The 16250-nt window shown below is 35.8% G+C and overlaps 1 protein-coding gene across 6 annotated transcripts in view; it reads right to left on the bottom strand.

Moving 5' to 3' along the window:
- Positions 1-16250, bottom strand: part of LOC112048378 (cyclin-dependent kinase 14) — a 169897-nt gene that overhangs the window by 106526 nt on the left and 47121 nt on the right. For all 6 annotated transcript variants that reach the window (XM_052885972.1, XM_052885970.1, XM_052885971.1 and 3 more), the window contains exon 2: positions 15628-15714. In XM_052885972.1, coding sequence (XP_052741932.1) covers positions 15628-15714 — 87 coding nt within the window. The remainder of the gene's footprint in view (positions 1-15627; positions 15715-16250) is intronic.

Genomic DNA, 16250 nt, shown 5'->3' with positions numbered 1-16250 from the left:
GCTGAAATTTGGCATGCAGGCAAATCTTATGACGTAGGAATCCGCAAAGAAAGGATTTTGATCAATTCTACCACCAAGGGGATAAAATATTGAAACTTTGTATGGAAAGTCCTTCATTTTTAGAGTTACAGTTTTAAAAATTTGTTCTTACATCATAAAAAAAATAAGAAATACAAGGTGATTCAAGATTTTTTAAAATTCAACCTTAGGGCTTGAATTTTAAAATTTTGAATGTTGAAGTTTAAAAAAGTGGTGAAATATGAGTTGAAACTTTACATTGACTTCCATGCGGACGAAGTCGTCCGCTAGTTTTTTATAACATCAATGATATTCTACTTCTTAAATCTCTGTTATTATGTATATTTTAGATTGCGATTTCTTTGATTGTTATACATATAATAATACCAATCATTATGATTTAATACTTTTAAGGAACTTAAACATTTAAAATATAGTTTATCGGTTTAATAACGTAGAAAATAAACAATGGATTTTTATTGTCCTTTGTATGATCTTCCTCTATTTGCTTGACAATAATTGTATTGTTATGATTTCAATTTAGTTTACCATTTATATGAACAGAGATATGAATACATTATGTATTGTTACATTATGCTAAGATGACCGTGAGGGGAATACAACATGTTATTATTACAATAACAATTATTATGAATTATAATTTATGATTCGAATGACGCAAATTGTATTTGATCAAACGCTTTAAGTCACAAGATGTTAACTATAAATATTAAATTTATTTACATAGAATCTCTCAATCCAAAAAATATTTTTACTAAGAGATCCAAAAAATATTTTTTACTATTAAAACGTCTATCTCTAAAATTTATTCTGTTTTACTTTTCTAGAATTTAATCATTTTATTCCATGTGCGGTAAGAACGTTTTTGTCTGCAAAGCGCACACGAATGCAATTACAACATCTAAGCATTTTCTGATAAAGAAACATTGTCGAACATTATCTGAATTTCTCAATGGCAGTAGTTGGCCACTACAATCAACTAGATTTTAGAACGAGTTTTGATTGTGAGTAAAGGTCCGTTTATATCTACAGACACAATGCGTCACAGACAAGTAGCGTGGCAGACACCCACAGACACCGTTTATTCACACTGCCCAGCAGGTAGATAGAGACACTTAAAGTCATTTTCATGAAAGAAGTCGGCCAGACACGGCGCAATGTCTTAATGGCGCTCATTGTCATTTGGTAATGGCAGTCTTATTGTCATTTGTGTAAGGCGCTGTCAATTTTAGTTCAGGTTTCATGAAAAGGACTCTATAGACATGAACCGCACAGACAAAATATTATTTCCGCGAATACTAGCCGGCCTGTGTCTGTCAACGTCTGCGCGGCCGCGTTACGATAGATATAAATGCGTTAATAAACACTGTATCTTAAAATATTATTTTGTCTGCCACGGCACGTGTCTGGCACGCTAAACGTCTGTAGATATAAACGGACCTTTACGAGTAGAAATTCCAACGAAAAAAGCATCCTCCAACTATTGAAGTCGAAGTTAACGGCATTCTAACAACAACAAAAGAATAAAGCGTGCAAAATTAATATCGTTGAAAACACTTGACCCGACTCAACTTTTACTAGGTTAATAGTACAAAGCAAAGTAAATAATAATAGAAATTTCAAGCGAAAATACATTAGCGTCAAAACAAGCAAGTTTACATAAACTGAGCAATGTAACAACAACTACAACCGCTGTAAACAATCGATGTAGTCATGTTCGTATTCGTAGTAAACATCTATTGTATTCGACATCATAACGTAAAACGAAGGAAGGTAAATGAAACGAGACACGCTAACAGGGTAATATAATATTTACGTAACATTAATTATATTTACTGGAGCAATTAATATTTTAATAATAATATGTCTATTTTAATCACAGCAGAGATTTCATAACTCAAGCATTCGGTACCGGAGTTAATGGATTAATAAACATTGGTAAATAATCTTTGCCACACAAGACTCTGACGAGTTTTCCTACTCTTTAACAGTCTTCCTGCTTCTGCTTCTGCTACAAATGTATTGTAGCAATTATATTAATTAATTTATTTGTGTAAAATATTATTAATCCAAATAATAATTATCATCATCATTCTATCAGCCGATGGGCATTCTTTTTTTTTCTTTTATTCTTTACAAGTTAGCCCTTGACTACAATCTCACCTGATAGTAAGTGATGATGCAATCTAAGATGAAATCGGGCTAACTTGTTAGGAGAAGGATGAAGGACACCCCTTTCGGTTTCTACACGACACCGTACCGGAACGCTAAATCGTTTGGCGGTACGTCTTTGCCAGTAGGTAGTAGGGTGGTGGCCACGCCCGAAGCCTCCCACCAGCTAGACCTGGCCCAATTAAGAAAACCTCAAACGGCCCAACTGGGGATCGAACCCAGGATATTTGAATTGTCCGACCTACGCTTTCTAGTACAGGGTCGTTATTCCAGCTCCTTTGGACCCCAACGTCCATCGGCTCTTTGAACTATGTACCCCGCTCTAGGCCACTACAGCTTCGCGACTCATTGAGCTATGTTGGTGACTTTCTACTGCATATCTCTGATCTCCTCATTTCTGATACGATCATGCTGAAATAATCCGAGCATATACATACATCATAGCTCGGTAGTCCAAATAATGTGTCAAACCAATTAGTTTCATTCACAAAAACACTTACGTTTCATCATCAGATTCACTTTTATACGTAGGAGGGTTTGGAACTAGCAAATTTAAACCCACATCCATTCGGCCCACGTAATCTTACTTCATCTTAAAGCATTTGCATAATACCTACTGATTGAGATTTATTTATATTTAACAGACTTATAAATAGCAGCGAACTGAGAAAATTCCATCTACATACTCGTATTATGTAGGAACTTTTGTAGTGCTGTATTCGAGGTTGTAAAGAATGAATTAAAAGCAAAGAATGCAAACTGAAAACTTTTGTGCAGATTTTCACATTAGTATCCAAAATATTATCAATCAATCAATTTTGTTTTTCAATTTATTTTAGATGTAATAGAATAAGTGAATCAATAGAATATTACTACAATAGACAATATCATCATCATCATCATATCAGCCGATGGACGTCCACTGAAGGACATAGACCTTTTCTAGAGACTTCCAAACATCACGATTCTGAGCCACCTGCATCCAGCGAATCCCTGCGACTCGCTTGATGTCGTCTGTCCACTTGGTGGGGGGTCGACCAACGCTGTGCAGCAGGCAGGTCATCTTCTCCCAGATAAAAATCCGTATGGGGATACGGGCTCGAAGATTTGCCTCCTTGCCCGGGTAAGGCGCGGGAATCTTGTTCCCCCCATTATGCAACACCAACACTGCGCTTTCTAGTGCGACAATAGTCAATAATATATCTACAAAAAAATACCAATTTGTATCTGAATCATCTTGAAACTGGAAAACTTTATATATATTCAAATAAGATAACGAAAAATATGCGCTGTGGTAAAATCTTTCTCTTAAATACTCTTTACACGTTAACGATGTATAAACAAACCACCGAAAGAGGTCATCGTATTAGTAAAAGAAACAAACATTTCGGGAATAGTAAACTCTGAAACGAAACGCTTTGATTGCCGGGCATTCAATATTTACATTCGAGTTAATCGGTTCAAAACCGCTTGTATAATAGCTACTGAAGTATTTAGCAATGTTATAATTATTCGTGTACAAATACAACTGAGGTTACGTTTGTATAATACAAAATTGATAACAAAGCATTCATTATATACCTACTATCATCATTATCATTATGTCAGCCGATGGACGTCCTCTGCAGGACATAGGCCTTTTGTAGGGACTTCCAAACATCACGATACTGAACTGTCTGCCTCCAGCGAATACCTGCTCGCTTGATGTCGTCAGTCCGCCTGGTCACCTGGGGGGTCGACCAACACTGCGCTTTCTAGTGCGGGGTCGCCATTCCAGCACCTTGGGATTCCAAGAGCCATCGGCTCTTCGAAGTATGTGCCCCGCCCATTGCCACTTCAGATACCCTACTATACATAATTATATACTATTGGTATGATCATTTTAATACTCTGAGATTTCTGTTTCAACCAACGATACTAGAGATAGGGCACTAGCGCATCAAAACTGAGGCAGACAAATGTGCATAATTGTCTTCATTTCATTTAGTAGCTTAATAAAAAATGAAAGTTATTTAAACACATAATACTTAAATATTGTCTACAATGTCGAGTTGTGTGTATAGGAAGTATAAAAACTATATATATCTACATAAATAACGTAAGTAAGAGCAGTGATAGCTCAGTGGTACGACCTCTGCCTCCGATTCCGGAGAGTGTGGATTCGAATATGATCTGGGGCATGCACCTCAGACTTTTCAGTTGTGTGCATTTTAAAAATTAAATATCACGTGTCTCAAACGGTGAAGGAAAACATCTTGAGGAAACCTGCATACTAGAGAATTTTCTTAATTGTCTGCGTGTGTGAAGTCTGCCAATCCGCATTGGGCTAGCGAGGTGGACTATTGGCCTTGTTAGAGTACACTCGAACTCAGCAGTGAGCCGAATATGGGTCGATAATGATGATGATGAAATTTACCATATCTTAATCATTATCTACCTTTGAGTCTTAAGACAACATATCATCTACACACACATGTGAGAGTACGTAATCTATTTTAAGACTTGTACGTTAAGAAACAGCCCAGAGAGCGACGCTCGCTCTATTCGATAACGATCTCTTATCACACCCATCACCACTTTGTGATTTGATAAATGATTCCTGTCACGCTCGAAGACATCGCAAACTATCGCTTGACAAAATTTGGCATGGAGTATACCTCAAACATGTCAATGCCATGTCAACCTACATAGTCCTGTAGAGCAACTTGTTGAGCTACCTTCAAGGGTTTTTAAAGATGAATAATCTTCATCCTTACAATCTACGAATACTTTACTTAAAGTTATTTTTTTTCTACTTTTTTAAATTTCGAATATACCTGCTTACTTATGTAAAAGTTTCGTAAAATGCATTGAATGCTCTTCTGAGGCGCTAACAGGCGACCATAACGGGATAATATCGAGAAGAGAAATAGACAAATTTCAACCAATGACCGTGCAACCGGAAATACCGCTATTCCTTTCAGTGCGTTGGAACGAAAGATGAGACTACTACGCCGCCATTGGACGATATTTTGTCTATTTCTCTTCACTTGGTTTGGTAGTGTAGAAGTTACACAATCATTTTGAGCTTATGGATTTAATTACCTACATCATAAATAACTAGATTCCATAAGTCCAAATATCGTAGAATATTGCCATTTGCTATATACATTCGATTTCACCGTAAAGTTTTCAATCAGTAATGCCATGGTCCTATCGATCTGATTGTAGCCAGGACTTTGCAATTACATCGTCGAGTCTGCGACGTATAATTACTCATCTTGTGAACCGCTTGTTCGTTTAGAACCTATTGCTTCGAGGTTTAAAGCAATTATTTAGTAGAATGTAGTCATTTGCTATCATCAAAAGGCTTTTAACGGCTTTAATAATAACGTGACATCTAACAGAATTAAAGAAGTAGATGCCATTAGGGTTACAATGTAATATTCTGTGTTTACTATTGTATTACGTGAATACAAATGTCTGCAAAACTCTTCATTTGTTACAATATTACTACTATAGGATTAATCATAATAAAGGCAATTCGGAGATTTAATATAACATTCGTAGTGTTGTATGAAGTACTCAGTCATACGGAGTGTTAAAGTCAAAGTCAAAATTCATTTATTTCAAATAGGCTTAGTTTACAAGCTAGGTAATAATATTAAACTTAAGATAATGGTGATAATAATCATTCGAAAACATAAAATTAAAGTTACGAGGGTTCCAAACGCGTCTTGGTCCGAAAAGAGCCCACAACAAACTCAGCCAAGGTTTATTTTTTTATTTACTACAATTTTACAAACTTATTTATAACTAAGCACACAGTCGTATAACAGTTTAACACCAAGCATCATATCATTTAAATACAAAAGTTAATAAATAGCCATAGTTTTTCAGTACATACTGAACAAAAAAAAATAGATTTCCATGTGGCTTTCCATCGGACTGTATGACAGACAGCATACAAACATACAAACCTCATTACAAAGCGAATGACAGATAAAAATCAATCGAAGGGGACCCACAGGAAATGCAGTAATCGATGATTCACCTAATCCAAAACCGTGACAACACAAACATTACCTACATTAATCTTGAGATAAGATAACAAATACTTTTAGGAACAGAACCATCGATAACTGAATATGTTTACGAGTTACGAGTAGTGTGTATTTCCTTATAGGACATCATTATTGATAAGCGATAACAGTTGCTAATCCCCAGACTATGGTCTTATGGAAGAAAGAGTTGTCGTAACCGAATCGAATATTTTTCATAGCAAAAGCTGACGACCTATCAATGGCCCACGTAATAGTATGCATTTAATAGACACAAAAATGCACTGCCAAATGCTGGGAACTCTTTACGAACCAACTGTATTGCTGAAGGATTTTTTCAATTTGTACATACAGTAAAAACACCATGGCCTATAACAAAGCAAAGCTTCGCATTACACTATCGTTTAAACACGATCTAAACGGGTACTTCGCGTTGGCAGCATGTGTCCAAGTGAGGGGAAATAGACAAAATTTCGTCTAATAGCGGCGGAGTAGTCCCAAGTCCCATGTCTTTCATCCCAATGCAATGAAAGAAATAGCGGTATTTTAGTTGCACCGCTATTGGTTGAAAATTTGTCTTCACAAGATTAAATCGCGACCCATCGCCTGTCAGCGCTACTTGGGTGTTAATCCTTACGTGCCTGTAATTACACCCGCAACCACAAACATACCAGAACACAGCAATGCTGGTTGGCAGAAGAAATATTCATGGCGGCAATCAAATAAAGTCCGCTAGTAGTTCCATAAAAAATAACGATCTTTACAAACCTTTATCGTTTAACCTACATTCCGAACGATTGATCGCAGCTACCAAGTTACAAACAAACTTCGGCGCCTGGCGTTGTTACACTCATAAACATGATGTTATGATTTATATGAGACGCTATCTCTTCATACTGCAGTGCATAACGGTCATTAAAACGCACATCTACTACATACAGAAAACCAGTCCCTATTCTAAAAGCAACAAGACTCATTACACAATGTTGCTTACAAGAGCTTAGTGCTATATAGGGTGGCCCCATCCAGTGATGGTTCAGTATACTTTGTACGAAAGGATAATAGGACATTAATCACTGTAATCTTCTCATTTTATGACATGAGATGTAATTTGTAAGTGAAATATCGACGATCATATTATAATGCACTTAGAAACTTGATCGATAACTATGGGCCTTATAAGAAGCTCAGAGTTACTCTGTGGACGATGGAGAGTTATGCTCAAAGAATCTTTGCGTGATCGAATCAATGAGGAGAGCCGCAGAAGAACCACAGCCACTGACATAGGTCAACGAGACGCTAAACCAAGGCGGTATGGACGTTGGATGGACCAATGGACGTTGAGGTCACAAAGTACCTACTGAAATGGCGACTCCGTAGCGGAAATCGCAATGTTTTTCGACCCTACACTAGGTGGACCGATATCATCACAGGAAGCTGCCGGAAGCTTGCGGTTTAAGATCGTACTGTTTGAAAGTCATTAGGTACACGAGTGGACATCTCTGATAATGATTCTGATAAAATAAAACTACACATATTTCCTGATGAAAAACTACATAATATGTAAAATACACAGTATTTACAGTATATTTTAATGTATTTCCAATGCATCAACCGATGCGTTTCATAAAATAATAAACGAATCATTGAATATTTTCTGTGGAATAATAGAGAATATAATTTGCATAAAGATTTAATTTTTTATTATAATTAAGTTAAATATCATCTATATCCTACGGTTCTTAGATCATCAAACCAACTCCAGACCTTCATAAAATTGTAGTGATTAAAAATACCTTATGGAAACACTAACAAACGCACTAGCCGTCCTTAGGATTTTCGAAAGTTCAAAACAAAAAAGAATTTTCAAAATCGGTCCTTAAATGACGGAATTATCGCTGGACATACATAAAAAAACATATATACAGCCGAACGTAGAACCTCCTCCTTTTTGGAAGTCGGTTAAAAAAAGATCACATTCTCGGTTTCGGAGCATCCTGCATATAAAATTATACAATGCGTTCCTTTTTTAAAATACAGTTATCGCAGTTGGTCCGCTATCGCGTACAAAGTTTTTCAATTGCATACAATTCGTTAAAGTTTGGAACTAGGAAACTCCGGTCGTCCCAACAAAAAGTTATACCTGACGTAGCTATACAATGCCATTGTGACAAACTTATTAATTACGTTATTACGTTGACTGGGAAAATATTAAATTTTTTAAAATTAAATGGCATCCACGACTTCCGAGTAACTTTGCAAATATTAACATGTTTAAGTTATAACTTCTTAGGACTTATATATAATCTACACATTACAAATAGTCGAAATAGGATTATTAAGACGAATAAATTGGCGAATTGAATATTCGTAGGTACATACTTAAAAGAAAAAGTTAAATATCACGTGTCTCAAAAGGCGAAGGAAAAACATTGTGAGTAAATCTGCATGCCAGAGAATTTTCTTAATTCTCTGCGTGTGTGAAGTCTGCCAATCCGCATTGGGCCAGCGTGATGGACTATTGGCCTCTCATTCTCAGAGGAGACTCGAGCTCAGCAGTGACCCGAATATGGGTTGATAATGATGATGATGATGAATGAGGCACTTACATTTCAAAAGTATTCTCGTTTACTTAAGAATGATATCCTAAAAATTATTATTGTTCTATAATTTATTATTTGACTAGACGGTAGACACGTCATTGTTAATTTAATTGTTTAACAAAGACATTTCGTTAATGTATAACTTCACCTACCATATATTTGGTATTGTTACATTCAATGTGTTGCATATCTACATTGAACGGATACGGACATCATGGACATCACAACACACACACGAACTAAACATTAATTATAAAAAAAAATTCTTCACAAAAAAAAAGGTTTAAAGTCCGAGTAGCAGGAGAGTAGGAAAGTCCAAAAGAATTCCATTATTAGATAACATCCTCGATTTCGGATTTCCTCAAACTATCAGATAAATAAAATTCTATATTTAAAATGTTCTATAGTAGATGGGGAGGTATATCTGAGTAATACAAACACGACATCACACTATCTTATCATTATGCGTAAACAATTCAATTTATATAACAGAAAATGGGTCGTTGTAAATAAAGATAAAGTCACGATTACATCTCAGGCGAGGTAAACGGCCCTATGACTTAAATGGGTACATCTATTGAGGGCCAGATTGTGGGTATCGCTAAATAAATCTAATGGTAAAGCAACGCTTTGTTCGATTAAGAAAAAAGGCCTTTCCACCGGCTTCAAAGCTATTTGATTCGTGTAAAATCTTCGTAGCGAAATGTTTTCATATAATAATGATAAAATTGTAGTGTAAAATCATTGACCTCATATAAAATAACATTAGATACTTTAAAAAAAAAACTAAAAAACATGCTATCAGCAGACACTATAAGTTACAAATATTGGATTTAAGTCACGTGACTATTTTTTTCGTATTCCTGACAGAAAACCATTTCATTTGATATCCATATCATGGGGGTGGATTTCAAACAGCCAGTCCGCCATCTTGGGGTGGCCGCCATATTTCATTTGTAATGACGTTTCTTAGCTAGTCATGTTTTGTTGTCAGAACTCAGAGCGTGTGCAAAATTTCATCGTAATCGAAGACCGGGAAGTGGATCAAATTAAGATTCCAAGATTTTCTTACATAGGTATATAGTTACAAGTGAAATAATAAATAATAGTAAAATAGACTCACAATCAGCGACTAACGTTCAGAACGTTCTGACTAAATGAGTGTCAAAAAAGGTTCTTGGGTGGACGCTTTTTTTTTTTATTATTGTGTCTCTATTTTTAATAACATGGGTAAACTGCATTTTTAGTTCACACTACGCTCAGTCCAGCAGCTAATTTTCACCCCTCTCAAATTATACTCAAACGCGATTTCCCCCCACAAATTTCTTGTATAATAACTTTTCTTTCCGTACTTCTAATTGAGACACGCATTCGCTTACCTACACTTACTTTCTCCTCTGAGACTCGGACCTCGGCCACAGTAGATATATTACAAGCAGTATAATAACTCGGCCATATTTTTTAAATAAATACCTACAGCCGCGCGCTCCGTAAACATGTGATAGGGCTGCCTGCCTCCAGCATTTTAATTACATTTGCCAACTTTGTGTTTCCATTTAGTTATGTGATTGTAAATATACTTTTTTTTAAATAAACAAATAAAATACTTTGTAAATTGTAGTAAAATAGGAAGTGATCAATAAAATGCGTGTTGTTTTTTGATTGGTAGATTTAAATAAGGCTGATACTTATCAATGATCTTGAAGGACCTTCATATATTTATTTTGGTGATGCCATCTATCTATTACCACCACACTAGGTGACCAAATAATAAAAAACCGGTCAAGTGCGTGTCGGGCCACGCGCAGTGTAGGGTTCCGTAGATTATGTTAGCACTTTAACCCCTTATGTAATGTACAAAAATACCGATAACGACACCCCCACACTATAGAATAGACGATAAAAAATTGACCCTGACTTGGCATGTAGGGAAGGAACTACAAAAAACAAATTGAGATTGACCGGGTTCGCTAGTAGTTTAATAAAAAAATCTGGATAGGCATATTGATATCAGCTGGCTCTTTACTTTTTTTATTCAAATACATTAAAGTATGAGCAACACAATAATGTTGTTAAATTCAAACAACTTCTTTACGTAACTTCTTTATTACCTTAAAATACAGGTATACAAAACATACATGTCATAAGATTTAAATCTATGTATTACATAATAATCAAAGAAAACAACCTAAATGAAGAAGTTAATAAATAATTATTTAATAATTTTATATTAACGTTTACGTCATTTACCTATTTACACAATTTTATCATTTAAGCATTTATTTATATATATATTTATTAAATTATGACTTGAGAATACAAAATATTAATCAAACTTTTTAAAAATAATAACTTTTTTCCTAGTCGTCATAATTAAAAAATCCAATACACTGCGTTCGTCACCGCGGCACAGTCGCAACGGTCTTCACCCCACGATCACCCCACGTACGAGCTGCGTAGGTATAGCCCGCGTTTCGACCTTTAGTATGAAGTCCAACTACTGCTTGTAATATATCTACTGTGCCTCGGCTTAGAGGGCCGTTCATATTAGTTGAGAGAAGATAGGTGTAATATTTCAACTGACTTGAATTAAGCGTATCAACACGTAAATTAAGTAATTAAAGTAAAAAAGTAACCGAGAAACGGAAATCAACGTGGACGAATTTGTAGACCTCGGCTTGCTATAAAAAAGACAATCTCTCGCACAAATAAATAAATATCCAATACTAATCTGTTGTAATTTAATCAAACGCCATACATAAAGGGAATGGGGCCGTTGAAATAATGATAAAGACGTGCTTAAATCTTGTGCGAGGTAAACGGCACGAGCGAAATGACTTTATCCATTGGGAGAGCAACCGAGGATTATGGGCCCGTCTAATAAACAGAAGTGTAAGCGACGTTCAGGCTTTTACAACAAATTATGTATTTTCACATCAATTCTCTTTTTACAAACGCTTCAAAAACTAAAAGATGTATGAAGATGACATCGATAGGTAACGTGACATTTAGTGTAATGACACATGTGTATGTCGGATATATATACCATACATTTTTCAGTTTTCGAAGCGTTAGGCCTAGTTTGGACTATTTTAGTATTTCAGTTGGGCGGTAAATCCAAAATTTGTTCGTACTCGACTAAAACACTAAAGTAGTCCGAACTAGGCATTAGCGTCAGTAGAAAGAGAAACGATGTTTAACTTGGCTAGGCCCATCATCGACTGAGTGAATAAACACATATTAAAAATAGGTCGCAACGAAGCTAGACCAATATTTAATCTAAGACAATAAAATGTATCTAATAAAGGAATCCAAATTCGCGCGGTCATTTTTTTATGGACAACGCCTATAAAAAACATTAAAGTAGTACACACATACAATCACGCCGTAACGTGTAGGTATGTATATACAGTTATTTACGTCGAGTGGAGTGTATTAAAGAACGATGGGCAAACCTCCAAAACCTCTTCATGTGATTGGTACTCTAAAAAGTACCGCCGTACTGTAAAAATAAACATTTTTACCTTTAAATGGTACGCTGCAGCAACGAGTGTTATATGTAGGCGTCTAAATATACCTCACGTGTTTCATAATGAAGATGCCTCATTAATGCGTTGCGTAACGTCGTCGAAACAAATCAACGCATTATATGCCACACCTGCGTTGCAAAGACGCACGACGTCGTATTGCAAGAGGACGACACACGCACGTAATAATGGATCGAAACAAGTGATGAACAAGATTTTTCAGCTAGTGGGAGGCTTCGGCCGTGTCTAGTTACCACCCTACTGACAAAGACGTACCGCCAAGTGATTTAACGTTCCGGTACAATGTCGAGTAGAAACTGAAAGGGAATTTGTGAATTTGTGAATTTTCATCCTCCTCCTAATAAGTAAGCCCGCTTTCATGTAAGATTGCATCATCACTTACCATCAGGTGAGATTGTAGTCAAGGGCTAACTTGGAAAGAAAAAGAAAAAAGAGAAACACTGTCCGTCGTAGCAACGGTTTTGTGTGACATGTCATCAATCAATACATATATAAATAAAATTGAAGTGTTTGCCTGTAATTATGTTTACACAATACGAAAACACAAACAAGGTATTTTAAATTTTTTGTCAGTCTGTATGTTTGTCCGGGCTAATCTTCTGAACGGTTGGACCAATTTTAATAAGACTTTTACTGAAAGATAGAGGGAATTATTGAGCAATATGCTTTTTTATCTCTGAAAAATGCATGGTTCCCGCGAGATTTGTTTAACTTTAGAAAGAATAGAAGTTTAGTATTTAAAATGCATATATTGAAAATGTCGACGCTGCGACGTCGCAACGTAATGCAACGCACTTATGAGGCTTCTCCCTAAAGAGGATATACCATATCCCTCGCGCCCATGTCGGTTCGGTGCGCACACTCAGGGTTGTGTGAGGATTGTTTTATGAGACACTGCGAACAGATTTTTCAAATCTTATTTTATTCACCTTACTGTCATTTAATCCATTGTTTTATACAACTTGTACATTAGAACACTTCAGATCGGGACACAACTAAAGGCTTTGCTAATTTTATAGTTTTATCAAATTCGAAGACATTTTTTTTTCATTTCAACTGACAATATCTGCATTAGCACGAGAGTAAAAATAAATAAAATGAATTCGCTCTTGTAGGAGGACGTTTCGTAACCCAAAATACCAATGCATAACTTTTCATTTGCTTGAAGAAAGTGACTTATTCTAATCATGTCAATTAGCATTACCACTAAACAAAACGCCAATACCTCACACATAGATGTGGGTCGTATGCAACGCGCTAATGGCGGCTCTGATGAGACAGACGGACACAAACGTGAAGTGTTAATTGTGTACATTTGCACGCTATTATGGTGGCTTCTCACGGTGCGTCATAGATAGCGCAAGCCTCATTACTATCAGCCTGTTTGGATTGTCTGTAGGCCTAGTAATAACCAGTAGGCCTAAGATGTATCCACGACAAATCTCGAGACGACAGATAGACCAAATAGCGAGAGAATCGAAAATATCGCTCTCATTTTTGTTGCGTTGAAACGGAAAAGAGAGCGATATTATAACTCCGCCACTATTGGTCGACTGTCTTTTTTTCTTAACGAGACATGTGGTTGACGCGTACTAGGCAACAACTCCTTAGAAGACACGGGATTTGATCATACATTTTAGGGATCATACATTTTGTATGGTAACGTTTACACTTATGTGTGACATGTCGTGATGGCTTCTGATGCGTCACAACACGACACGTCAGACAAGTATAAAACCGGCTTAAGACTTGACGCAAGTTGGTGAGCTTAGGGTTATATTCGACTCGACGACTTTGACATCACTGTCAGAACAAGATTTGACATAGAACAAGCCTATGACATTCACAAATAACGTGGCTTTCTTTATATGATAATTTTCAAATTCGGTTCAGTAGATCCTGAAATTACACAAACTTTACATCCTTTTAATATTGGTACAGATGAAAGACATTTTTGTAATTAACGTGATTTATATCACAAATGCAACGGAGCATATAATAGAGCCGTAGTTGGAAATGAAATCGTCGCCAACAATCGTTTCCGAGAAATATTATACCTTAATGAGATGGACAACACAAGGGCGGCATGGTAATTAAATGAGTTTCCACGCTGTCTGATCTGTTCTCGCCGTTTCACACAGTGCATATTTCTCATTGAAATAATTAATAAGAAAATTATTATTCTAGATAGGGACTGCGTAATTGGCTGATTAAAATTTTATCTCGGCCAAAGTATGGTATAATGCGAACTGTATGACGTTCCGGAACATCATATGTTAAGCTGCGCGTTACAAAATTTAGGGTATCAACGGTAACGCAGAGGCGAGACGGCAGACTATCACTCCGAGCACGCCTCCCTCCCACCGAAGTCGCCCTACGAGTCTTGATTTCAACGTACTTTATTTAAGACCTGCGCGTAGAAATACCCACAGCTTATATCCGATACGTCATGAAGTGTTTCCGAAAAATTTCTAAAAAGCATAATGACCAACGACTGGGGACACAATTTTTCACAATATGCCTAGGAAAACATAAAAAATAAACTTTATATTTTAACGGTTGAGTAAATCTGCTACATACCAAAGTTACCAACGTTCAATTTCCATGATTGTCTACCGTCTTTTTCTATGGTAGGAGCAAGGTCTGGCTTTGACAAGCTCTTGTTCCAAGTTCTACGTAATGGACACAATCAAAGACATCTTCAAAGCTCCGTCTACTTCACACAAATTACACAATAACACAGAATGTGTGCGTAGGAAGACACATCTGAAAGAGTAATAAATAAATGACTTGACTATTTTCGTTCTGTCCCAAAATAGCACTTTATTTATGTATCGTTCGTAATTTTGTTCACCGCGTTTATTTCGGTATATGACGTTGTCCACGCCCATTTAATTAATCTAATGTCTAATTAGTTTCTCCTATTATGTAGCACGAACGCAATTAAGTTGCATTACTATTTCAACTTTCTGTCTACTACATAAAACCAATAAAAGTAATTTTGTATGAAATAAAATATAAAAATTCATACATACATATTCATCATTGTAATTAATAGAAATGTACAGATGTATGAGAAACAGGAGTTTGTTTCAACGGGTATGAATTTCCATTTCTTTGGGACGGCTTGCCTTCATCAAAATTCCATCCTTCGCCACCGGTAGATGGCGTTCTTGGGTGGTACTAAGTTCACCAGGTCAGCTATAAGAATAAAGAAATACTCACATAATCTACCGAAGCTAAGGGACAGGCGCTTTCTGAGCTTTTGCATTTTGCTCATAGCGCCTCCCCTTTTTTCCCTCATTGTCACGCCTGCGAACAATGGAAAAGGTCGATAAAAATTTCTTTCATCTGTATAAAATATCTGTGAAGGAATAAAAAGTGAAATCTATTGTCAATAAAAAGATCGTTCGTGGAAATAGAGTGTTTTAATTTTCCAGAATAATCTTTTGTAAAAACAGAATAAAAGATTGTATGACAACAAAAAAAAAACATTATAAATATAGAAAAACATACAACTACAATCAAACAAAGCAAAGGATATAAAAAAAAAATATCGTAGAAAAATTCTAAAAAAAAATAGCAATGTGAATAACTAAGCATATAAACACAATAAATTACTGGGGCTATTTGTTATGTAAAAGTATTAGATTCTAGAATTGAATTATTGACATGCAACTTGTAAGATTTCCAGTTGCAACATTTGTGGTTGCATCCTACTGTGAAACTTGTTGCAATATTGCAAAACTATTTACGAATAAAAATCATAATAAATTAAGCCTTGTAACACTAAGCTCTCTACGATTTTTTAATCTACGATATTATTAATTAATTCGAAAAAAAAATCG

This window comes from Bicyclus anynana, chromosome 15, assembly GCF_947172395.1.
Source record: "Bicyclus anynana chromosome 15, ilBicAnyn1.1, whole genome shotgun sequence".
Classification (NCBI taxonomy): Eukaryota; Metazoa; Arthropoda; class Insecta; order Lepidoptera; family Nymphalidae; genus Bicyclus; species Bicyclus anynana.
Note: the sequence above shows the minus strand (reverse complement) of the source record. Positions and strands in the feature narration are given on the sequence as shown.